Source organism: Rhinatrema bivittatum, chromosome 4, assembly GCF_901001135.1.
Source record: "Rhinatrema bivittatum chromosome 4, aRhiBiv1.1, whole genome shotgun sequence".
NCBI classification, from domain to species: domain Eukaryota; kingdom Metazoa; phylum Chordata; class Amphibia; order Gymnophiona; family Rhinatrematidae; genus Rhinatrema; species Rhinatrema bivittatum.
The window spans coordinates 22,181,097-22,206,613 of NC_042618.1; the positions used below are offsets into that span (position 1 = coordinate 22,181,097).

At 44.5% G+C, this 25,517-nt stretch overlaps 1 protein-coding gene across 1 annotated transcript in view; it reads left to right on the top strand.

The window, feature by feature from the left end:
* The first annotated feature begins 3,311 nt into the window (after nucleotides 1-3,311).
* The window catches only part of CHGA (chromogranin A), a 38,796-nt gene continuing 16,590 nt past the window's right edge, over nucleotides 3,312-25,517 (top strand). The window contains exons 1-5 of the mRNA XM_029597834.1: nucleotides 3,312-3,563; nucleotides 4,076-4,122; nucleotides 18,563-18,656; nucleotides 20,847-20,915; nucleotides 24,622-24,720. Coding sequence (XP_029453694.1) covers nucleotides 3,518-3,563; nucleotides 4,076-4,122; nucleotides 18,563-18,656; nucleotides 20,847-20,915; nucleotides 24,622-24,720 — 355 coding nt within the window. The 5' untranslated portion in view covers nucleotides 3,312-3,517. The remainder of the gene's footprint in view (nucleotides 3,564-4,075; nucleotides 4,123-18,562; nucleotides 18,657-20,846; nucleotides 20,916-24,621; nucleotides 24,721-25,517) is intronic.

Below are 25,517 nucleotides of genomic sequence, written 5' to 3' on the forward strand. Positions count from 1 at the left end.
ACTGTAGCAAGACTCGGGTACTGGAACCAGGCAGGTACTGTAGCAGGACTCGGGTACTGGAACCAGGCAGGAACTGTAGCAGGACTCGGGTACTGGAACCAGGCAGGAACTGTAGCAAGACTCGGGTACTGGAACCAGGCAGGAACTGTAGCAGGACTCGGGTACTGGAACCAGGCAGGAACTGTAGCAGGACTCGGGTACTGGAACCAGGCAGGAACTGTAGCAGGACTCGGGTACTGGAACCAGGCAGGAACTGTAGCAAGACTCGGGTACTGGAACCAGGCAGGTACTGTAGCAGGACTCGGGTACTGGAACCAGGCAGGAACTGTAGCAGGACTCGGGTACTGGAACCAGGCAGGTACTGTAGCAGGACTCGGGTACTGGAACCAGGCAGGAACTGTAGCAGGACTCGGGTACTGGAACCAGGCAGGAACTGTAGCAAGACTCGGGTACTGGAACCAGGCAGGAACTGTAGCAGGACTCGGGTACTGGAACCAGGCAGGAACTGTAGCAAGACTCGGGTACTGGAACCAGGCAGGAACTGTAGCAGGACTCGGGTACTGGAACCAGGCAGGAACTGTAGCAAGACTCGGGTACTGGAACCAGGCAGGAACTGTAGCAGGAACGGAGCGACGAAGCCAAGTGAGTCACTCCGGGGCACAGCGCAACAGGAAACTGGGAAGCTAACCCGTTGCAAGGCAAGGACTGGATGGCCGTAGCCGGCTTATCAAGGCCGCGGTGTCTGACGTCAGGAACTGGGAGGAGTCACCACTGGCGGGAAACGGGCTAGAAAGGCGCCCAAGTGGCGCGCACGCGCGCCTAGGAACAGGGCGTCCTCGGGCACCTTCGCGGCGGCGCAGCCTCAGCGGGGCTGCGCCGCCAAACAGGCCGCAAGCCAGGGCTCCGGAGGCAGGAGCAGGTCCGGGAACAAGGAGGTAAGGGCCTGGTCGCGGTGCTCGCGGCCAGGACCACAACAACAACTATGTAAATGTCTCTATCATATCTCCCCATCTCGCCTTTCCTCTAGGGCAGAGCTTTCCAAACTTTTCATGTTGGTGACACTTTTTAGACAAACATAATTTCACGACACGGTAATTCAGTCTACTAGCAAACCGGAGGTTAAAGGTTAAACGAACGAAACATATTTCGACAATTTATGTATGTTTCCTTAAATATATACATAAATAAAATGTTTCACAACACAACCTATCTCATGAAAACCTTAAATTTATATTAAAAATATATATTCCAAGATTCATGTTATTGTTATAATTTATGAGAAACAATAATAAAACAAATTGTCTGTCCCCCCCCACACTCATCTCTCTCCTCCCCCCAGCACATGTCTGGCCCCCACACACTCATATCTCTCCCCCTCAAGCACATGTCTGTCCCCCCAGCACGTTTGTCCCCCACTCACTCATCTCTCTCCCCCCAGCACATGTCTGGCCCCCACACTCATGTACCTCGTCTTTTTGATTGTTGCCAGTTAAGTGCTTCACTCCCTTCCATGATCACCAGACACTGCTGCTTGCAGTCAGTACTCCTCATGGCCAGGCCTCATCGGCAGCAGCAGCCAATGCAAGGATGGCTGGGCTCGTTCCACCCACCAAGCCCCCCCAAAAAACGCGATTGACAGCAAAAATCACCCAATAATAAGCAACCCATAAACTGAAAAAAAAAAAAGTGAATCTCTAGAAAAAAAAAAGTTTCCCATATTAATTACAAGTTTGCTAGAATAAAAACTTGCAGAAAGTGCTCAGTATTTTTATTTATTGCACCTATAAACTGAAGATGACTGAGAAATTGAGGGATGGTGGAGACGTGTCTGTGAGGATCATGCTCAAAGTACTATTTTTCAAAAGTTTTCTTGAATTCCACAGTTATGGGAAATTCCTTAGGTAAATAGTGCCCTTCTCACATTTTAACCTGTCAGAAATGGTGAAGGCTGGGATAAGTTGAGGAAATAAGACATTTCATCAAATGGAAAAATATGATGTTTGATGAAAATATCAGGAGCACTTAAAGCATGGGTGAGAAAATCCAGCCTTCAAGGGTCACCAACCAGTCAGGATTTCAAGATATTCCTAATGAATATGCATGAGATAGATTTGCATGCACACTACAATTGTTTATTTATTTATTATTTTTATAATGAGTCATTTGATCTCAATTGAGATATCACACTGGTTTACATTCAGGTACTGTAGGTATTTCTCTATCCCTAGAGGGCTTATAATCTAAGTTTGTACCTGAGGCAATGGAGGGTAAAGTGACTTGCCCAAGGTCACAAGGAGCAGCAGTGGGACTTGAACGCTGGTCTCCTGGTTCATAGTCTACTGCTCTAACCACTAGGTTATTCCTCTTCCCTAAGCCTATCCAAATATGTCTCATGCATACTCATTAGAGATATCTTGAACCACCCCTTCCCTACTAGTGGGTGACCCTGGAGGACCAAAATTGCTCAGGCTAACTTACTGGGTGGAGGGTATTTCCTGACAGCAAATGCCTCATCAGAGGAGTTGAGGGCACATGGCAAAGGCCAAGCCTTTTATTCATTAGGCATTCATTCAGGAGTGGCCAACTTAGGTCCTCAAGAGCCACAGGAGACCCATAATGAAGGTCCATGAGCTATATTTGCATTCAAGGGGGCACTGCATGCAGATCTGTCACATGCATATTCACTATGACCCTCCTGAAAACCAGACCTGTTTGTGGCTCTTGAAATGAGTTGGCCAACGCAACATTAATTAAATAATACTAGCTTACAGCAGTGGTTATAATGATTGTGAATATTGACATCTTGGGTACAAGCGAGGGCATCTAACAAGCTAATAATACCTGCTGTCAAGGGCACTGTTTACACTATGTCACTTAAAAAACTTAGAATTCATACCTTTGAATTTTTTTTTTAATTATATATTTAAATAGCTAAGATCCGCTAAGCTTTTATTGTCAGGTAATACCTAATGGGGCGACACTAATATTCCACTTTCTAATATACTGGTAATGCTTGACCCGCAAAAATGACAGTAGTTAGGAATCTTTGTTCCAGAGAGATCAGCGCAAAGGAGAAGCTGGCCCAGAGCTGAACGTGTGCATGCACTCTGCCCAAGCAGCCACTCTGCATAAATCCCAGCGGCGCGGCACAAACCAACAAGCGAGGACATCCGGACGGGAGGCGCGGGACTAGCAGACCCCCTCCCCTCTCCCCGGCTCACGTGCCCTCGGCCTGACGGAGGGGGGGGGCGGGGCCTCCCGTGACGTCACTTCCGAGGGGGGCAGGGACTATATAAAGCAGGGGCTTGCTGCAGTGCCCATCGGGGACCTTTAGGAGAGGCGCGGGGAGAGAGAGAGAGCCAGGCGAGCTGCTAGGAAGAAGCCGCCGCAGTGCCCGCTCCCCTCCGGATGTAGCCTCTGTGCGCCTGCCACCCTTTCCCCGAGCACCTCCAGGGCGAGCGCCCGCAGTGCGGACCCCCCCCCCCCCCCCACCGCCTCGGATAGTGCCGTCGGTGCCATGCTGGGCAGGGAGCTGCTCGCTGCGCTTCTCTGTACAGCGCAAGGTGAGCAAACGGCGGCGACCTTTCAGCACCAAGGACAGCGGCCGAGAGCCTGCGCGCGCGCGCGCGCGCGCTGCAGCCCCAGGACGGCGGCGGCCGCTGCTGCTTTCTCGGGGCTCGCCAGCTCCGCGCGTGCCCTGAAAACTAAAAAACCCACCGAATGCGCTAGCGGCTCTCCAGTTCCATCCTTGCATGCCAAGCCGCCTCTGCCTTGCAATCGGGAGGCAGGCAGAAATGACGTTCTTGGGTAAAACAATGGCACAAAGAGAGAACATCTGTGGGTACAAACTCTGAGTGCAGATTAAGACCAGCTTTGCTTTCACTTATGAAAATATCAGCTCCTGAATTGTTACCAAACGTATGCAGTGACTGCTGCAGGATTGATTCAGACGCATGGAAAACGGGAGCACAATTTCTATGCGTGTGGGTTGCTTTCCACTGATTTAAAGATTTATAGGCTGGTAACTGCAGAATTTCTATAATTTAACTTTCATGATTTTTTTTTTCTTTTACAGTACTTTCTCTTCCGTTACCAAACCAAATGGGTGAAGATGACCTCCAGGTAAACTTCGAAACCATTTCCCCCGCCCACTTCCTACACCCCTTCCCCCACAAAAGTAGTTTTGTAAAATGTATTTAAAAAATACTTTGTAGTGCATGCATAATTTACTCTCTCGAGAAGAACAACGAAAATATTGATTTTAGTGCTGTGATTATATTTTTAAGAAGCTGCCTGCACCTGGTTAGAAGCCATCAGGCCACAGAATGCCGGTCACGTTTTTATTTCAGTTAAGCAAGAGTAAGCGCAGCTCCCAAGTGGCAAAACGAATTCACCACTCAGTGATTTATTTACCCGACAGAACTGATGGGAGAGATTTCTCCCGGAGATACTTTTATCTCGTTTCACATTTGCGGACTAGGGATCGTTGTTTCTGAGATAGAAAGAGCGTGATAATAGAGGGAAAGAAAAGTGTGGACGCTGATTTCAAGGGACAAGTTCTCTGCTAAAGTAGTGTCTGTGGGATTTTGTCATGAGAATTTTATTTTTGGTATCTGGAATACAAACGTAGGAAGAGGATGCTGAGATTCATTGGGCTGTTCATGTCTCAAGGTGACCCCTGAATGGAAAGTTATATTCTATCCCCCCAAAAAAAATCACATTGCTTTTCTTTGGTGTCTCCAGTTTCTTTAATTAGTTCCTCTTTCTGCTTCTGCTTGCAAAAACGTTTCATATTTTCTAATAAAACTCGTCATGCCAATAGGCAGATGTGTTATATCTTCAGCCCTTTAAACAAATGGGTTAAGGACAACATTATCCATTGCAGTTCACAGCACAATAAAGGTACTTAGAAAAACATTGATTCCTCGAGAAAATGTAGGCTGTTTCTGGTCATTAGTTATGGAAGTTAAATACAAATCTTTAAAGCAGATTATCTCTTTGTTATTCTCATTCTTTAATTTCTTCTCCCAGGAGCCAAATGCCCTGACCCTGCACTTCTGACTTCTCCCCCCCCCCCCCCCTCTCCAAAAAGAAAAATAAAATGTATTTCTGGGAGGGAGTGGGGTAGCAGGCTTAAATACATTTCTTCCCTAGGGAGTGAAGACACTCTTTCTCATGCAGCCCTCTCTCTCTCCCCCCTACACTCACTACCTCCCCTAAGTGCTTTCCCCAGCCCCCATCACTTTCCTCTTCCCCCATCACTTTCCTCTTCCCCCATCACTTTCCTCTTCCCCCATCACTTTCCTCCTCTCTCCTCACTCCCTAGCTCTCTCTCTGTCCAGAGACCCAATTAGGACAAGGTTTCCTCCTTCTCAGGTCAGGTTCCAATCAGGGTTGAAGATGCAGCCTTCTCCTGCCAGACTCTCATTGGAGCAAAGATGTTGCCACCTCACCCGTGGAAAAAAAAAATCCACTCACCCTAGCAAAGTGAATTTTTCAAGCCCTGCTTCTGGGTTAGGGCAGCAGAATTAGCTCCAGCGTAGGAATCATATCCCTAATGACTTTGGGGCCGATGCAATATAGTGCACTCAGCCGATGCAATATAGTGCACTCAGCCGACCGCACTGTTTAACCCGTGGTTGGACATGAGTTTTGGACATGTGTTCACAACCAAGGGGATTAGCGTATCCAAAATGTGCATCCAACCACCCCCCCTACTGCGAAACTAATAGTGCTCATCACATGCAAATACTTGTTGATGAGGCTATTAGCTAGTACCCCTGATCTAAAATAATATTTAGGATTGAATATAAAATACTATCCATACTTCACAAAATAATATATGAAAAACAAACAAACTGGCTAAGCTCATCCATAAAACTCCATTCTCCAATCAGAAACCTCAGATCAGCAAACAAATGTCTACTAAAGATTCCTCCTGCTCACTCTAATCAACACACCTCAACTCAAAAGAGAGCAATCTCACTTGGAAGCCCTAAACTCTGGAACACCCTTCCAACCGAACTACGAACACAAGAAAATTTAAAAACTTTCAAAAAAGACCTAAAAACCTGGATGTTCACCAAAGCCTACCAACTCACCCAATGACTCTAAATCACCACTCCCCCCATTGACACTAAGGGGTACATTTTTTTAAAAAGTACGCTGGATTTTATAAGATATGCGCATAGCTGCGTGTAAGTTTTAAAATCCGGGGTCGGTGTGCGCAAGGGGGTGAACATTTGTGCACCTTGCGTGCGCCGAGCCCTGCGCGCGCTGCCCGTTCCCTCCGAGGCCGCTCTGAAATCAGAGCGGCCTCGGAGGGAACTTTCCTTCTGCCACCCCCCCTACCTTTATCACAAAAGTTACGCCTGCTCGAGACAGGCATAACTCGCGAGCACCGGTGGCCCGCTGGCGCACCATCACCCAACCCAGGGGCTGGTCTGGAGGCCTCGGCCATGCCCCCCAGAATGCCCCCGGGCCGGCACCACGCCCCCGGAATGCCCCAAACATCGCGCTGTTCCCCTAGCAAAGCCCCGGGACTTACGCGTGTCCTGGGGCTTGTGCGCGCCACCGAGCCTATGCAAAATAGGCTCGGCATGCGCAGGGTTTTTTTTTTAAGGGTTACGCGCGTAACTTATATGCATAACCCTTTTAAAATCCGCCCCTAAGCTAAAAATATTTTGAACCAATGAAAAAGAACATAACAATTTAACTGAAACTCGTATAATCTATCCTACAATCTAAGTTCATAAAACACTGTAAAATTATAATTCTATGTTAACAACCATTTGAACGAACCTTTTCGAAAATTCTGTTAAACATCAAAACTTTGTAAACCGTTGCGATGGCGAAATCGAGCGACAGTATATAAAAACTCGACAAATAAATTAATAAAAATAAAAAATGTGCGCCTGACACGCACATTTTAATGATCAAAAATTAATGCCAGCCCAGACCTGGCATTAAGTTTTGAGGCACCCCAAGCCAAGCTCAGACGAGCAAAAAATTAGGTTTTTTTTGTTTCCTCCTACTTAATATTGTTATGATACTAAGCAAGAGGAATTACAGAAAGCTGAAACAAAAAAAAAACACTTGACAGCAGTCAGGTTAGGAAAAGGGAAGCTCAATTTACAAGTGTCTATTTTCCTAACCCGTGGCTGCGCACAGCCCACTTCTCCTGGGTACTCAATGGCTTGGACATGCTAGGGATGCACAAATTATCCATTGCACGTCCCGCCAGCTCATTAGAATATTAGTCTGAGCGCCCAAGAGAGGGGATGTGCATGCATTCAAAAAACGTGCATACAGGTTGGCTGCACGATTTTTGCATGTATGATACTGCACTGGCCGCTTTGCTTGGTCAACTGACTAACAAATTCAAGGCATTTGTGCTAGCTCTTTATCTTTCAGACACCCTCCTGACCTCCCTTAGAATGAAGAGGATTAATATGGGAATGGGTGTGAACTCGAGGGCAGATGTGGCTAGCTCCGGTCCTCTAGAACTGCAAACAGGATAGCCACAATGAATATGCATGAGAGAGATCTTCATGCAGTACCTCCATTGTTTGTAAATCCTTCTCATGCATAATCATTGTGGATATCCTGAACACCTGACCTGTTTGTGACTCTTGAGTACTGGGGTTGGCCACCCGGATCTTGCATGCTCATCTACCAATCAGGGTGAAGTACAAAGGGAGGAAGATGACAAGAACTGGCTTGTATGAGGAGTGATATCCTACAGATGGTCATGCCTCTTGGCTGGCAGCTGGGATAGATCCTTAGTAGTGTGGACAGGAATAAGTGGGCAGACTAGATGGGTCATTTTTGTTTTTTTTCTGCCGACATCTGCTATTTCATTGTGTAATTTCACCAATAATGCTCTCTGCCTCTGCTGGTTCAGATGCTCGCAGGCACTCAGTTATTCCTTTCCTCCTATGTCTGAAACCTGGAAAGCAGCAGCAGTTGTCTCAGCACTGAGAATTCTCAGTGCCATTGATAATGCCGAGAAGGAAGCTGTTGGTTTCTTAAAGCTCTTATATTTAATTTCATTTCCTGGGGTTTTATCAGAATTCATTTTATAATTTTGAAATCTGTGAAAATCAGACAGTAGTAGGTTTCTAAGAACCTGGGATTTGGGGGGATATAAACTAATACATTCTGAAGATGCAGGGCTGTAGGCACCCTGCAGTGTTTCAGGCTTTGCTTATTATTTAATTTTATTGATCTGATAATTACATAAATAACGTTCACTTTAAAACATTGCATATACATTTGATAACCTAAAAAGGGGAAAGTTATTTTCCTACCTCTGAACAAGGGGTACGCAGTGGCTACAGTTTATGGAAGCTCATTTCCTCAAGGGCAGTTTTACCTCTTGTCTTCCTGAAGAGCTGTCTTCTGCGTGAAATTTTCAGCAATGTTGCCAAGACATCAGGTGCCTCATTCGCCATGGACTTAGAAATAGGGCGTCCTCGGTCTGTTCCCTAAGCTAACTCAAGCAGCATTATCTCCTTCTCACGGTCCTGAAACAAAGGGTCCCAGTCTCTCAGTGTCCTTGCACTTTTAACATAGCAAGAATTCTGTAGGATGGAAGACTTCAGATGTACGGGTCACTTCCTGTTTTGCACGGGGGCCATAGCCTCTTGCTTCTAATGTACACAGATGAGATGAAGAGGGGGTAGATTAAACACTTCTGTTTTGAGAAGCAGTAATCAACATTAAGGATAAAGAGTTGTCAAAATGAGCCACAGAAGGAAAACCCCCATCATGGGTAAAAAAAACTTTTCAAACGAGCACAATGCTTTTAGTATAAACTTCTTTATTCAGAAAGAATATAAAACAGCAAAGCATCAGAAGAAAGTTCGGTTTGAAACCCCCCCCCCAAGATGAATGATACCATCAGCATGTAGAAATCAAAAGCAGATAGTCAGCACACTTGATGTGTGCCATTATTTGACTAATCTATACAGTTCAATTTCTTCTTTTGTTATGCACCCCCCTTAACAAAATAATAGTGAATACAGAACTCAGAGTGCCTTGTTCTTGTGCACTCAAGAGACTGCAGGTCCAGATGAGAAACACAGAAAGGGAAATAAATGAAAGCAACAACTGGGTCATTTCCAACCCTCCCCACCCTGAATATAATGTAAAGAAAAGAAGTGATTAACAGTAACAGAAACCAATAGACCAAGTGTTTTAGCAATTACAAACTGTTCAAGATCAAGCTTCTAGCTCCAAGAGACAAACTCTGAATACACTTTTCCCATGTGACCAAAAACCTTTTTTTTTTTTTTTCCTTCCAAAGTGAGCACAATTATGCACCACCAAGGATTCCATGTACATCACGTCATGCAAGGAATTCCTCCATTGCCAATAAGAGGCTGGGGATTCATCCCTCCAGTCCAACAAGATTGACTTTACGAGCAAAAAGAATATCCCCCTTTCTCACAAAATGTGTAGAAAGGTTCTTCTCAAACAAAATTAACTCAGGGGATAAAGGGACCCATTAACCCAACAACATATGTAAGAATTGTAGTACTTTCTCCCAGAACTTTAAGATGGTACCACAGGTTCATAAAGCATGGGTCAAGGGCCTTTGTCCTGTTTACATTTCACACATTCCATAGAATTGGACAATTTGGCATGAAAAGCTACTGATTAAGAAATATAGGCCCTATGGAGAAACTTAAATTGTAATTCTCTCTTTATTTATTGAATTGTATTTATAGCCCGCGTCCTCCAAGGTTCGGGGCAGGTAACAGCAATACATAAAAATCTAAAATGGAATACATACATCGCATAAAATAATAATAAAAAAGTCAACGTATTAATACATAAAATGAGAGAATTATCAAATTAAATAAAAAATAGGAATAAAATAAATATAGTCCTTAGATTATAAAATAGAATAAGATAGAACTGATTACGGCGGATTATTGAGTGCATTGGTCGAGAGAAGCATGTAGGAACAAATGGTGCTTAAGGGCCTTTTTAAAGGCTTTCTTGTCAACCCATTAAAGCACAATGGTACTTATTGCTCCAAAATGAGAAAATTACCCTCATTTAATTCATAATCCTATCCATGGAACTAGTCCAGTGGTTGGCTCTCAGAGCTGGTGGGCAAGAGATCATGATTTGGTTTCCAGTTCATGTCCTGCTCTCTTGCCCAACCATGGCTAGGGGAAGTCAAAAATTGTCTACAGCTCTTAAAGAAACGCCTAAGGGTCTATTTACTAACCTGTGGCATACGCTAATGTGCATTAGTAGTGAGCAGGCCCCATTACCAATAATGGGCATCGTGCTAAATCACACACCCTATTGCACATTGTAGTCTAGTGGCTTAGCTAAAGAGTGCTAGCTGCATTATGGTCTTATGTCCATAGGAAGTTCCTGAAGTACTTGCACATATCATGGGCCCTGTTTACAAAAAAATGGGAATAAATCTTTAGTGTGGGGAGAAAATAGGGGACACTACTGGAAACTTGTATGGGTGATCCTCATCCCTGGTTAAGAGAGTACAGAGTGGCTGAAACAGAAAACAAATAGCATTACAAGCACTACATAAATATAAAGTGTTTCCAAGATCAATTTCCTTTTACGGGCAACTTACCGCCAATATCAGAATGTTTCAGACAATCAGTCTGCCTTTGTGCTAGGACCGGTGAAAGACCTTCGTGTCTTCCAGAGCTGAGAACATTTCAAAGCAGCCTCAGTACTGCAGCACGTTGAAAATGTTAAAGTTCATATAATCCCTTCTCCTGCAAACAAAAGCCTTTAAACTCTTCTCAGGGACTCTCTTCAAGGCGCTGTAAACATTTCTAGTTCATTTTCCAGCACAATTTGTGTCCTTGATGGTAACCCATGCTCTTACAAGTGCGACAGAGAAGGCTTGTGCCGTGCGTTCTCAGCAGCACAGCAATATATAGTGACATCGCTGGAAACATGCAACCCATACATTTCAGCAGGGTATGGTGGAGAGATGATCCTGCTTTCCTCTTCCCCCAGGTATTCTAAGTAATCCATACCACTTTCTCACATGCTGCTTCAGCAGTACACGGCTGAGCCTCATTAGTGCAGCATCCAAAGGAGCTCATCTCTTATGCATATGGAGTATTCTTGTGAATAAGAAGCTGAAATGTTGCTCTGACTCCTTATAATGTATGAAATAAGGAACAGCCACCAATTTGACAGAGGTTGCTAAATGCATTTTGAAATCTATCAACCACAGCTAGTTAACCACTGGATGCCATGAAACTGAGTATTCATGAAAATGGGACACTTATGCTATTAATCTCTATTTTTCCTCTAGCCATGGCAGACACAGGGAATCTCTTCAAGGAATAAGACTTCAAAACTCTTTTTGCTAATTATAGAGTGGTTTTTAATCTGGGGGGGAAAATACAGAGACTTTAAACTAACTTGAAGTCAGATAATGGTATTGGTGGTTTTGATCCTAAGAGATAAATTCAAATCCTATGCCATAAGATATTTAAACTAAATGATGAGGGTGGCAGAAGAACATTGGAACGTCAGCCCCAAATACAAAGGAAATGGGTGCAGGGGATAACAAAAGGCAGCTGAATAAGGCACAAAACAAGTCCAAGAAAAGCAGTAACCTGAACGACAAAAACTGGAAGGTTATGAGCACAAATGCTTGTAGTCTGGGCAATAAAATCCCAGACCTGCAGGTCTGAATGGTGGAGGCAGACTTGGACATTGCTGCAGTTACGGAGACCTGGTTCACACATTCTCATGATTGTGATTCGGCCATACCGGGCTATAATAGAGAGGACAGAAAAGGGAGATGATTAGCTCTTTATGCCAAAAACAATATCCAGGCAACTGAACTACAAGGAATAGGGGATAGAGAAGAAGCATTATGGGCCATCCTAAAAAAAGAGGATAATGCATCCATTTTTACTGGAGTGGTTTACAGGCCTCCGACTCAAATGGAAGAACTAGACGGAGAGGTTGGGACTTTTCAGCTTGGAGAGGAGACGGCTGAGGGGGGATATGGTGGAGATGTTTAAGATTGTGAGAGGTCTAGAACGGGTAGATGTGAGTTGGTTATTTGCTCTTTCGGATGGTGGAAGGACTAGGGGGCACTCCATGAGGTTAGCATGGGGCACATTTGGAACTGGTCGGAGAGGGTTCTTTTTTGCTCGGCGCACAATTGAACTCTGGAGTTTGTTGCCGGAGGATGTGGTTAGTGCAGTTGGTGTAGCTGTGTTTAAGGGAGGATTGGATGGGTTCTTGGAGGAGAAGTCCATTGCCTGCTGTTGAGTTCACTTGGAGAGTGGCCACTGCCATTAGCAATGGTAACATGGAATAGACTTAGTTTTTGGGTACTTGCCAGGTTCTTGTGGCCTGTATTGGCCACTGTTGGAAACAGGATGCTGGGCTTGATGGACCCTTGGTCTGACCCAGCATGGCATTTTCTTATGTTCTTATGTTCTTAGATCTGGTTGAAGACTCCCAAAAGGTGGGAAAGAAGGGAAAACTGTTGATTGTTGGAGATTTTAATCTGCCAGATGTATACTGGAGTATCCCTTCTGCAGAATCTAACAATAGTAGAGAGATAGTGGATGCCCTGCAAGGGGCTTTGTTCAAACAAATGGTAATGGAACCCACGAGGGAGGGAGTTTTACTCGACTTAGTGCTCACTAATGGGGATAATGTCACTAATGTCCGGGTAGGTGCCACCTCAGCACCAGTGATCATCAAATGGTATGGTTTGGTATTGTAAATAGGATTTGGAGAAGTCACACAAAGACCTGAGTTTTGAACTTCAAAAATACAGACTTTGAGGAAATGGGGAACTACTTGAAGGCAGAACTTGAAGACTGGGAGAAATTGAGAGAGATGGAACAGCGGGCCAAACTAAAAGGAGCAATTAGTAAGGCAACTAGTCTATATGTTAGAAAAGTAAACAAAAGCAAGAGAAATAAGAAACTGATCTGGTTCTCAAAGGAGGTGGCTGATAAAATAAAAGCAAAAAGAACAGCATTCAGGAAATATAAAGGATCCCAAAAAAGAGGAACACAAGGAAGAATATCTGGTGAAACTGAGGGAGACGAAGAAAGAAATCTAGAAAGCAAAAAGTCAGGCAGAGGAAAGGATTTCCAAAGAGTTAAGTGGGGTGACAAAACATTTTTCAGATACATCAGAGAAAGTTTCAAAGTGTTATAGTGAAATTGAGAGGTGAAAAGGATCAATGTGTGGAGAGACAAAAGGCGAAAATATTAAATTATTATTTCAGTTCTGTGTTCACTAAAGAAGGCCCTGGAGAGGGACCATCACTAATTAACAAGACATTGGAGGGGGATGGAGTAGACAAAACTCCATTTACAGAAAATAATGTATGGTAAGAGCTAGGAAAACTGAAAGTGGACAAGGCCATGGGGCCTGATACTAAGGATACTAAGTGAGCTCAGAAATGTGCTGGCGGGTCCAATGCAAGACCTATTCAATAGATCCCTGGAAATGGGAGTAGTGCCGAGTGCTTGGAGAAGAGCGGTGGTGGTTCCACTTCACAAGAGTGGGAGCAGAGAGGAGGCTGGAAACCTCAGACCGGTTAGCCTCACCTCTATGATGGGAAAAGTAATGGAGTCTCTGCTGAAGGAAAGGCTAGTGATCAGTCTATAGTCAGGAGGATTACTGGATCCCAGGGCAGCATGGATTTACCAGGGGAAGGTTACTTCTGACAAATCTAATTGATTTTATTTGATTGGGTGACTAAAGAATTGGATCGAGGAAGAGCACTTAATGAGATCTACTTGGATTTCAGCAAAGCTTTTGATACGGTCCTGCATTGGAGGCTTGTTAATAAAATGAGAAGCTTGAGAGAGCGCCAAGATGGTGGCGAGGATTACAAACTGGTTGATGGATAGAAGACAGCATGTGATGGTAAATGCAACGTTTTGTTAAGCGCTAAATCAAGCATAAGGCGCTTATCCGCAGACACAAAGGTTCCACGCCAAATTCAGTAGAAACAAATTTGAATTTATTGCATATCAATAAGCAATGCAGGTACCCTTGGGAGGAACAGAGGGACAGGACCTCTCCAGCCAGAGCTCAGGAGAAGCTCTACCCTTTGTTTCTCTCCATACATTAGTAAATTCTTCTTTTTATAGATAACATGGACAGTCTCAATCTCTAAATTGCTTGAATCTATGGAAGTATCATGTACAGTTTCTTATGTCAAAACGAGATGAATTAAACCTATATTACCCTGACCTTCCTCCCAAATTGGGGCCTACTTGCCTAATGTTCACATCAATCTTCTGTTAGTCCTTTGTCCTGTCAGGTTTTCACCCTAAGGGAGGTTTCCAAGACTCTGTTTTCCCTGGTGACATTTTAGTTGAAACGTTAGCCTGTGAGATTTCCTTTCTGCTGTTCTGTGACCCCATGACCTTCCATCATAAGTTGTTGACAGCTTCTGCTGCTATCCATATGTCTCCTGTAATTTCTCCAAATTAGAGTCAGTAGGGCATTTAAGGTTCCCATGGCCAGAACTGCAAGCAGGCCAAGGCAGCAGAGGATTCTGGGTGCGTCAGTCTCCATGTTGGTCTCAGGCTCAGGCACACATCAGTATTCTGAAGAGAGAACAGTGTTAAGTGGAGTGCCACAAGGATCAGAGTTGGGACTGGTCCTGTTCAACATCTTTGTGAGCGACTTTGCAGAGGGGATAGAAGGTAAAGTTTGTCTTTTTGCAGATACTAAGACCTTCAATAGAGTGGACATGCTGGAAGGAGTGGAGAGAATGAGAAATGATTTAAAGAAGCTTGAACAGTGGTCAAAGATATGGTAGCTGGGATTCAATGCCAAGAAGTGCAAAGTCATGCATCTGGGGTGTGGTAATCCAAGAGAGCTGTATGTAATGGGGGGGGGGGGGGGGCTGTGGTGCATGGAGCAAGAGAGGGACTTTGGGGTGATAGTGTCTAGCAATGTTACAAGGCGATAGCTAAAGCCAGAACAATGCTGGGCTGCACAGAGAGGAATAACCTAGAAAGAAAGAGGAGGTGATTATCCTCTTGTACAGATCCTTGGTGAGGCCTCACCTGGAGTATTTTGTTCAGTTCTGGTGATCACATCTCAAAAGAGACAGAGACAGGTTGGAGGCGGTCCAGAGAAGGGCGACCAAAATGGTGGGGGGTCTTCATCAAATGGCTTTTGAGGAGAGGTTGAAGGACCTAAATATGTCTACCCTGGAGGAGAGGAGATGCAGGAAAGATATGAAACAGACCTTCAGATACCCGAAAGGTTTTAATGATACACATTTGAGAAACCTTCTCCAATGGAAAGAAATCAGTAAAACTAGGGGTCACAAAATTAAACTCCAGGGAGGAAGCCTAGGACCCAATGTCAGGAAATATTTCTTCACGGAGAGGGTGGTGGATGCCTGGAATGCCCTTCTGGAGGAGGTGGTGAAGACAAAAACGGTGAAAGATTTCAAAGGGGCATGGGATAAACACTGTTGGGCGGATTTTAAAAGCCTTGCTCGCGTAAATCCGCCCAGATTTACGCGAGCAGGGCCTTGCGCGCTGGCGCGCCTATTTTCCATAGGCCGCCGGTGCGCGCAGAGCCCCGGGACGCACGTAGGTCCTGGGGTTTTTGGAAGGGGGCGTGTTGGGGGGCGGGACCCGATGAAGCTGCGTTTCGGGGGTGGGGCGCTGGCCTGGGGGCGTGGTCCAGGCCTCCGGACCAGTCCCCGTGTCGGAGAACGGCGCGCCAGCAGTCTGCTGGCGCGCGTAGATTTACGTCTGCTTCTCGCAGGCGTAAATCTACGGACAAAGGTAAGGGGGGGGTTTAGATAGGGCCGGGGGGGGGGGGTTAGGTAGAGGAAGGGAGGGGAAGGTGAGGGGAGGGCGAAAGAGAGTTCCCTCCGAGGCCGCTCTGATTTCGGAGCGGCCTCGGAGGGAACGGAGGCAGGCTGTGCGGCTTGGCGCGCGCCGGCTGCCCAAAATAGGCAGCCTTGCGCGCGCCGATCCAGGATTTTAGAGGATACATGTGGCTATGCGCGTATCTTATAAAATCTAGGGTACTTTTGTTTGCGCAGCAGGCGCAAACAAAAGTACACAATCACGCTGTTTTTAAAAATCTACCCCTGTGTAACTTGCTGGTGTGGCAGAACTACCCTTAACCAACAAGCCTTCATACTATTGATACAACTCATTACTGCTCTCTGCTTTAACGGCAGGGGGAAAGGAGGAAAAGGAAAATCAGTTTCAGACAGCAACCAATAAGGACATGAATTTTACAGTCTGGGAAAACAAACAAGCATGGGGGTAATTTGCTGATGCGGCGGTTACTACCCTTAACCAATATAACCAATATAGTATACTTGGATTTCAGAAGGCGTTTGACAAAGTTCCTCATGAGAGGCTTCTAGGAAAAGTAAAAAGTCATGGGATAGGTGGCGATGTCCTTTCGTGGATTGCAAACTGGCTAAAGACAGGAAACAGAGAGTAGGATTAAATGGGCAATTTTCTCAGTGGAAGGGAGTGGACAGTGGAGTGCCTCAGGGATCTGTATTGGGACCCTTACTGTTCAATATATTTATAAATGATCTGGAAAGAAATACGACGAGTGAGATAATCAAATTTGCAGATGACACAAAATTGTGCAGAGTAGTTAAATCACAAGCAGATTGTGATAAATTGCAGGAAGACCTTGTGAGACTGGAAAATTGGGCATCCAAATGGCAGATGAAATTTAATGTGGATAAGTGCAAGGTGATGCATATAGGGAAAAATAACCCATGCTATAATTACACGATGTTGGGTTCCATATTAGGTGCTACAACCCAAGAAAGAGATCTAGGTGTCATAGTGGATAACACATTGAAATCGTCGGTTCAGTGTGCTGCGGCAGTCAAAAAAGCAAACAGAATGTTGGGAATTATTAGAAAAGGAATGATGAATAAAACGGAAAATGTCATAATGCCTCTGTATCGCTCCATGGTGAGACCGCACCTTGAATACTGTGTACAATTCTGGTCGCCGCATCTCAAAAAAGATATAATTGCGATGGAGAAGGTACAGAGAAGGGCTACCAAAATGATAAGGGGAATGGAACAACTCCCCTATGAGGAAAGACTAAAGAGGTTAGGACTTTTCAGCTTGGAGAAGAGACGACTGAGGGGGGATATGATAGAGGTGTTTAAAATCATGAGAGGTCTAGAACGGGTAGATGTGAATCGGTTATTTACTCTTTCAGATAATAGAAAGACTAGGGGGCACTCCATGAAGTTAGCATGGGGCACATTTAAAACTAATCGGAGAAAGTTCTTTTTCACTCAACGCACAATTAAACTCTGGAATTTGTTGCCAGAGAATGTGGTTCGTGCAGTTAGTATAGCTGTGTTTAAAAAAGGATTGGATAAGTTCTTGGAGGAGAAGTCCATTACCTGCTATTAAGTTCACTTAGAGAATAGCCACTGCCATTAGCAATGGTAACATGGAATAGACTTAGTTTTTGGGTACTTGCCAGGTTCTTATGGCCTGGATTGGCCACTGTTGGAAACAGGATGCTGGGCTTGATGGACCCTTGGTCTGACCCAGTATGGCATTTTCTTATGTTTTAGCCGTATACTTGTGATGTAACTCCAAAATTCCTCTCTGCTTCAACGGTGAGAGAGATAGCAAATTGGACTCAGGCAGAAACCAACAAGGGCCCTGACTTTAACGGTTTGGGAAAATAAGTATGGGAGTAACTTGCAAGGCAGATGCCACTCCCACCTGATATTACCTTAATGGGGGAGATCTGTGTATGAAAGCCAGTTGCAACCCTCCCCCCCCCATTCCCCCTTGAAGATACCTTTATGGGGAGACCATAAGCTTTCTGGGCAGACTGGATGGACCATTTAGTCCTTTTCTGCTAGGCTATCTTTCTATGAATGTATACTAGATGTATGCATTGGGTATGTATGGCTTAGGGTTATTTTGGCTTTGCTCTTGTCGTTTTATGTTCTTGATGCTTTGGTATATTGTACTTCACCTGGAAGGAGGGTTCATAAGGGTTAGAAAGGTGGATAAGAAATCATTAAATCAAACGTAATAGCAGCCAGTTTTATCAGAGTGCTTAAGCAGCTTGCAGGCAGAGCTTATTAACTGCTGCGATTTCTAATACAACATTGCAAAGGTCTGCTTTTAACCTTTGCTGTCTCTTCCAGCAAGGGGGCTACATTGTAACACAACACTACGAAGCCTTTAAGGAGCTACTTACCCACTAATTAATATCAGGTCAATGTTTCAGACATTCTCATGCTTAATGAGGCTTTCTTATCTAATTAAGCCAGTCTGGTTTGGTTTTGGTTTTTTTTTATCCAGCCTCTGAAAATGGACATCATTGTGCATACAATTATTTTTCTTTGCCCTTTTTTCTTTCCACCGCTCTCTCATCTGTCCTCCCTCTCCCAGCTGTGACCATATTAGCACTGTCAAATCCATCACACGGCAAATAAACTGCACTATGAGATGAGTTTTTTTTAAAAAAATATGTTTATTTTTAATAGTTAAGTACAACAGAAGGCTGAATCTTCACTTCTGTTTCTTTCTAGGTGATGAAATGTATTGTGGAGGTCATTGCAAATACCCTTGCAAAGCCAAAACAACTTCCCATTAGCGCGGAGTGCCTGGATACGCTCAGAGGAGGTACAGACTCACTGTGGCTTGTCAGTGTTGCATGGAGACTTAGTCGTAAAGGAAAGCACTCAGTGTACAAAATAAAAAAGCCATGAGGTCCATATTCAGAAGCATTTGGAGCCTAACAGAGAAGCTAGCCAGCCAAATTAATATTTGGGCACATATCTGTGTAAATTACAGCCGGCTAATAAGACAGGAGGCTAGAATTTAGGTGGATAAGTTGGGGCATTCCAGGGGTATAACTGGGAGGAGCTGAGTGGGCCGGCTAAGTTAACTGCCTAACTCCGATATTCAGAGTTAGCTATCGGGACTGTGTCTGAATATGGATCTCCATACCATCTATTTTAGACCTCTTTGGTAGTTTGATAATTTGACTCATTTGACAAAAATTAACAAGTAATGTAATGCAGCCTGCAGAGGGCAGATATCTTCCCTTCCAGAGGATCCAAGCTCCAATGCTGCGTTGTGGAGGGCAATGTCGCAGTGCCCTAGGAGGTATAATAGTAATATCAGATACCCAAAGAGGGGAACACTGGAGATGATGATTGCTCGATACAGTAATCAAGGAAGAAGAATTCCTTGAAATTTGGCAAATGGATGCTAATAGGTGCCCATTGAAAGTATTTTTCAGTCTGACAAGCTATCTTCTGTTGTGAAAAATGTCCTTTCTAGCTATATTGGAACATTATGGGATGATCTGTCAGGAAAGACTTTCAATACAAAGTTGCACAGGAAAATTACTTTTAAAAGAACCCTGAATGAACAGAAAACAAGATTTGTTTTTAAATACCCAGTCCATCATACAAGGACCTAAAGCAGTCATAAAAAACAAGTTATGTGACGTTGCCTTTTGTGGGTATCCAGCATAAAGTATTTGCAGACTTATTAAAAATTTCAGATGGAGGAGTGGCCTAGTGATTAGGAGTAGCAGGCTGAGAACCAGGGTTCAAATCCTGCTAATGCAACTTGTGACTTGGGCAAGGCACTTCACCCTCCATTGGCCCTATAGAGCACGGGCCTACCAACTGCACCTGAATTTGTATTGTGTCTTGAGCACAGCCTTGGAAAGGTGTACAATCAAATTGTCAGAGAACCAGCACCCGGGGCTGATCTCTGGGAGTGGTCCTCTGGCCACTCTGTAGGCCCTTTCTGACCAAAGATATGCATGAGCCCCTGTGCCGCAATGCGACCTGCACAACCCCGGGGCTGGCTGCAGTCCATGCTGCAAGCAGGTGAGCGCATCCAGGCATGAGCTAAACTGCTGCTGAAGACTCAGAGCAAAATGAGGCACAAGGGCCAAACAGACCAAATCAGGACCAAGACTCCAGAAGAAAAGGCTTAGGAACTGAGGACCAGATCTCAGAAGACTAGGAGCAGGAGTCTGAAGACTTGGAACTGAACACTGAGTTGGACTGAAGACACAGATTGTAGGCTGAACACTGGCAAGCTGAAGACACCAGAACACTGGACCAGGCTGAAGATACCAGGCGCTGGAACAAGGTGAAGACCATTGGAACAAGATGTAGACCAGGACACTGAAGAAGGCTGAAGACACCAGGTACTAGGACAAGACGACGACCACAGGAGACCTTGCAGGACCGGAGACTTGGAAATAGGAGTGAAGACTTGGCATCAGGAACAAGACAAGGAAACCACAGGGCGAGGACAAGAATCCACAGACTTTGCAAAGGCCAGGAACAAAGACTGAAGAGCCCTTTTATAGGACAGCCAGGGTTGATGCCATCGGAGGGCACCGTGGACTTTCTTACTACAGGCCCTTTAAATCTTAACCAAAGGCATGCATGTGCATGCCTAGGAGACACCAGGGGGAGCTGGAGTTGGTGGTGTTTAGGTGGTATCTTGGGCAGTGGTGCTTCGGCCACGCAGGATGGTGTCGGTGGTATCTCCAGTCGCGAAGAGCCAGCGTCCGGCTGGCGGTGGTAAGTAAAGCCACTTGGGGGACCCACCCGCGAGCAGTAAATCTAACACAAATCAAACCCAATGGTGCAACAGAAAACTTGAGATGTGGTTGAAGGCTGTCCTAGGAACCAAAAATCTGTTGCCAGCTTGCACAGTACAATTTATGATGCCTCCACCTAATCACTATTCAAATGGTTGCTACCTGTCTGAACAAACACTAAATACTGACACATACAGGTATGAATAATTATAATCACTTTTTTATTTTATTTTTTTAAGATGACAGGATCATGTCAATCCTCCGGCACCAGAATCTACTGAAAGAGCTCCAGGAACTCGCAGCTCAAGGTAGGCAGTGACTGGGCTGGAAAACCATTAAATAGAACAAAAGGCTGACATTGGGGTATGGGCTCGTTTGCAATAGTGATTATATGACAAAATGGCCCCCATCCAAGCTCTTTCTTATGTAATGAAGAATGAACAGGAGTAGGCAACCTCCAGGCTCGACGGACACCAATCTGCTCTGGCTTTCCAGATGTCCTTAATGAATATGCATGAGAGAGATTTACTTACATGTTGCTTCAACTCTATACAAATTTATCTCATTAGGGATATCCTGAAAACTCAAGCAGGGGTAGGTAATCTCCAGTTACTGGAGATTACCTACCCCTGCATTTGAGGCCATGAAAAGATGACTTGTAATCTTGTTTCCTTCTAGTTTATGTGCTGATTTAATTCTAGCTATGAAGTCAACATTACTAGATGTACATTAGACAAGCAAGAGAGCTCCCAGGATGGGTTTCAGAAAGAACAATAGCTGCCTGGAAATGAGAAGATGTTGTCCCTATATCCAGATGGATCTTGACTAATCTGCTGGATTAGTCCCTAGGTTATACAATGGGTTTTCAGGATGGGTCAGGTGTCAGGAGTATAGGGTCCGCTGGACAGTCTTGGGTTGTTTTCAGTTTCAACTGATTTTCAATGATATTCCAGATACTCAGCCAGGTTTCAGTTATAGAATCTCACTACCTAATCGTTATCTTTGTAAGTTACTCCCCAGTACCTTGATCCAAGTTTATTCTCCCGGTTTGATGTAATCACATTCTTACATGCTTGTTTCTGTTATAATGTAAACCGAAATGATATGTAACTTTGCTACATGAATTTCGGTATATAAAAATGTTAAATAAATAAATAAATCAGCATATAGGTCACATGTTGGACTAGGCACGTCCAAAGATTATTCACCTTAAACACTGAACTGGTGAATTTGACTTAAAAGTAAGGGGTTAGTTCTCAAAGCTGAATTGGGCCTGACAAGCTGTGTTACTCAATCAATCCATTTTGTGCCTGCAGAAAAATGTCTTACTAAGTCAAGGTTTGAACCTGATCCCCTAAGCTATTCCACAGCATCACTAATACTAAGCTACAAACCATTATAAAGGGAACAAAGGTGGATTCTCTGTTTTGAGCTGGCCTGTTCTGAAAGAGGCTGCTGGATTAGTCCTAGGTTATACAATGGGTTTTCAGGATGGGTCAGGTGTCAGGAGTATAGGGTCCGCTGGACAGTCTTGGGTTGTTTTCGGTTTCAACTGATTTTCAATGATAAATTCCAGGAAGGTTTTTGCAAAGATGATGATCCGCATTTCCTCCCCTAGAAAACAGTGGGGGCATGTGCAGGAAATGGGCTTGGACTGTACATGCAGTGTAAAAAAAAAAAAAACCCAAAAGTGCAGGAGCAGCATTCCCATGCATGTGCATGCTGCAGCCACATCTGCATGCCCCGCGTTCCAGGAAGGAGGAGGAAGTTGCCCGTGGAGAGCAGATCCACCGCCAATACCAGAGTCCCCAATGCAGGAGGAAGGTCAAAGCTTCTGCTGCTGGCGGAAGAAGGCAGAGTCTCCGCTGGAGCTGCGCTGGAGGGAGCCCCTGGGGTTTCTGCCGGGAAGGAAAGGCAAAGCTGCCAGTGGAGCTGCCGCTGAAAGGGGAAGCATAAGGGGTCTACGTCCTTCTGGGAGGAGGGGGGAGAAGAGAGGAGACACTGAGAAAGCGAGGGAAGGAAGAGGAAATGCTGGGGGGGGGGGGGGGGGAAGGCAGAAAAGAGAGATATTGGATGGGAGTAGAGATCATTAAAACTGTCATTTAGCCCTGTCAGTGATTTTTTTTTTTTTTCTTATATGGCCTTCTTCATAAAAGGTTTGGGAATCCCTGCTTTAAGATCCTAATCTGCTTAATATGGTATTTTTTACTGACCTGGCTTCTGCTCACCAAATAAACTCTGGTATTTACACAGAAAAATTATCTTTTTATTTTTTTTCTGCTGATTTTTTTCTCCTGTTTTTTTCTTGTTGTAATAAACACTGATAAATCCCTGGGCAACAATAAAATAACAACCAAAAAACGGAGGTCCCTAGTTGTACGGTACATTTTAAGGACAGGTCAGCTGCGGGGAGAGCCCAGAGTCTGCACGGATTGGTCTTGGTTTGCTTCTGCATTTTTAAAGATGTCATCTCTTCCCAGCTACTTAGTCTGTTTTCTCAGGAGTAGCCCTAGTGGTTAGAGAGGCAGGGAAGCCAAAGTTCAGATCCCACCACTGCACCTTGTGACCTTGGGTACATCACTTCACCCTCCATTGCCTCAGGTGCAAACATAGACTGTGAGCTCTCTAGGGACAGGGACAATAGGTACCTGAGTGTACCTTACCTTCAGCTACCAATGAATCGGCACAAGCTAAATCTTTCGTCCAAATCTTTCGTCCAAGCCTTCCCTTAAGCCTAACATTGCAACAATTTTTTCATTTAGCTCAACAGACTAAATGCCCGACCCAGCCATTGTATATTCATTCGTGTTCATTCTCCAGTTTTTTCTGTCCTTTACTTCCTGGCTACCCTAGCCCCCAAATTCATTCTCCCTGTTTTTTGTAACTGCGCCTCGGCCTTCTTGTTATATGGTTTTGTTAAGTTAACCCCTAAGTTTGATGTAAACCGGCCCGATATGAAGCTTGTCATGAAGTTCGGTATAGAAAAATGTTAGATAAATAAATAAATAAATCTAATTCCCTTTCCATCTTCAGAATTGTTTGCTGTTCAGGTTCGCGATCTCCTGATTGTGTGACTTCTTATCCTTTCGCTTTACGCTCGGTCTTTGCCCAGGGATCTGGTCGGGGAGTAATTACATTTTGGGGAGAAAGATACAAGGGATAGCAGAGTAACTTTAAACATGCTTTATGGATGAGCAGGACTTTTGGGTGCCACTGCCAGAAAGCATCAGCAAGAGAGGTCAATGGAAAAAAGTAGACCTCTGCAAGAACACTTTGTCACAATATTGTAACGGACCTTGATAGCAGAATAGCTTCTTGTTTATGCTCCGGGAGATTTTAATTCCATTCTGGTTTCTCTTCAGTTTGTCCGGCTTTTCATGGTACAAATTCCAGAATGCAGAGGTGTGCACTATCTGAAATCTCTCCCAGCAGCAAGTGTTATAGGTGAAGGGTCTGTCTGATTTTCAGATGGGGGGTCTCCACCACCTGCAGCTTGTCTGTTTAGGCTACGTTATCTGCCAGACTTCACCTGTCAACGGTTTGGCAGGTCCCTGTTTACGTAGCCATAATGTAGGAAGCTATAACTGGGCACATCAGCCATAACTAACACCTATTTCACAGTCACTTGTTTATCTAGACTAGAGAGCGAAGCGTTTCAGCACCACCTCCATTTTAGCTTTCACCCAGTGCATTTGAAACTGGTTTCATATTGCATTTTAGAAGAAGGTGGGTCTGATGGTTCAGTGATGATGGTGCCAGATCCTGTAAACAATACCTTAATAATAGTGAGCAATTGTTTAGCTGATTTATCTGACTGATTTTACTGTGGGTAAAAAGATGTATTTTACAGTCATGTGTGGATTAGCCAGGACCGGCTCTGTCGTAGTTTAAGTTCCTCTCTTTCCGTTACGACGCCCCGAGAGACTGCAGTGAAAGCCATGCATTCATCCTCCTGGGAGGGAGGCTGCTCCATCAGCCTACTTATGTCGCTTTATTTTTCTTTTTCTGCCTCAGGTGCTAATGAGCGAGAGGAGCAGAAAAAGAGAAACCGTGGTTTTGAAGATGAACTTTCCGAAGTCCTTGAAAGCCAGAAGGAGAGGGACATCGAGAGAGGTGTGTGTCAGCATAACCTCCGCGTTCCAGGCAAAACCATAAACAGAGATGTTATTTCTAACAACCTTGATGTAGCGCATACATCAGCTTCAGGCTCAAGTCCTTCCCTTGGCAGGCAGGTGACCTTGACAGTTTGTGCCGGCCTCATGTTTGGCCCAATCGTAACTCGTTAAAGAGGCTGAACACGATTTTTATAGGTCAACTAAAGATCACTTGGCGGCGCACGTTGTTTACTTTCCATCTCGTCAAGCTCTCGGGAAATTTCAGGAGCACACATGCAGGGGCAGTGCCTCTGTCTACTCTATAACAACGATCCAAGGAGAGAGGAACTATGCTAGTATTCATTACTATAGAACGACATGACTTGACAAATGGACATAGAGGGAACAGGTCACAAAGTCTGGATTAAAGTGGGCAAACTTTAGGAGCACTCCTTTTCAAATTCTGGCCCATATACACTAGACCAGAGATTCTCAGCCAGTCTGTTTTTCAGGATATCCACGTAGAGATACGCACAGGCATTTGTTTTCTATTTGTTTTATCTCCTTTTTATTTTTATTTTTTTACTTTCTTTTAATTTATTCAAATGAAAAAAAATCCCCAAATTAAATTTAAAAAAAAAGAAAAACAACATTTAAAAAGTCAGGTCCATAATCAGAATGCTCTTCCTACTTCTAGTCCCTCTTATTCTCTTGTTTCTTGAAAATTTCTTCACAGAACAGGAGCAATCCCCACTTGCTCCTGCCCCACCAATGTGGCTATTAAAGATGATGCTGGTAGAGTGAGGCTGGGGCCAT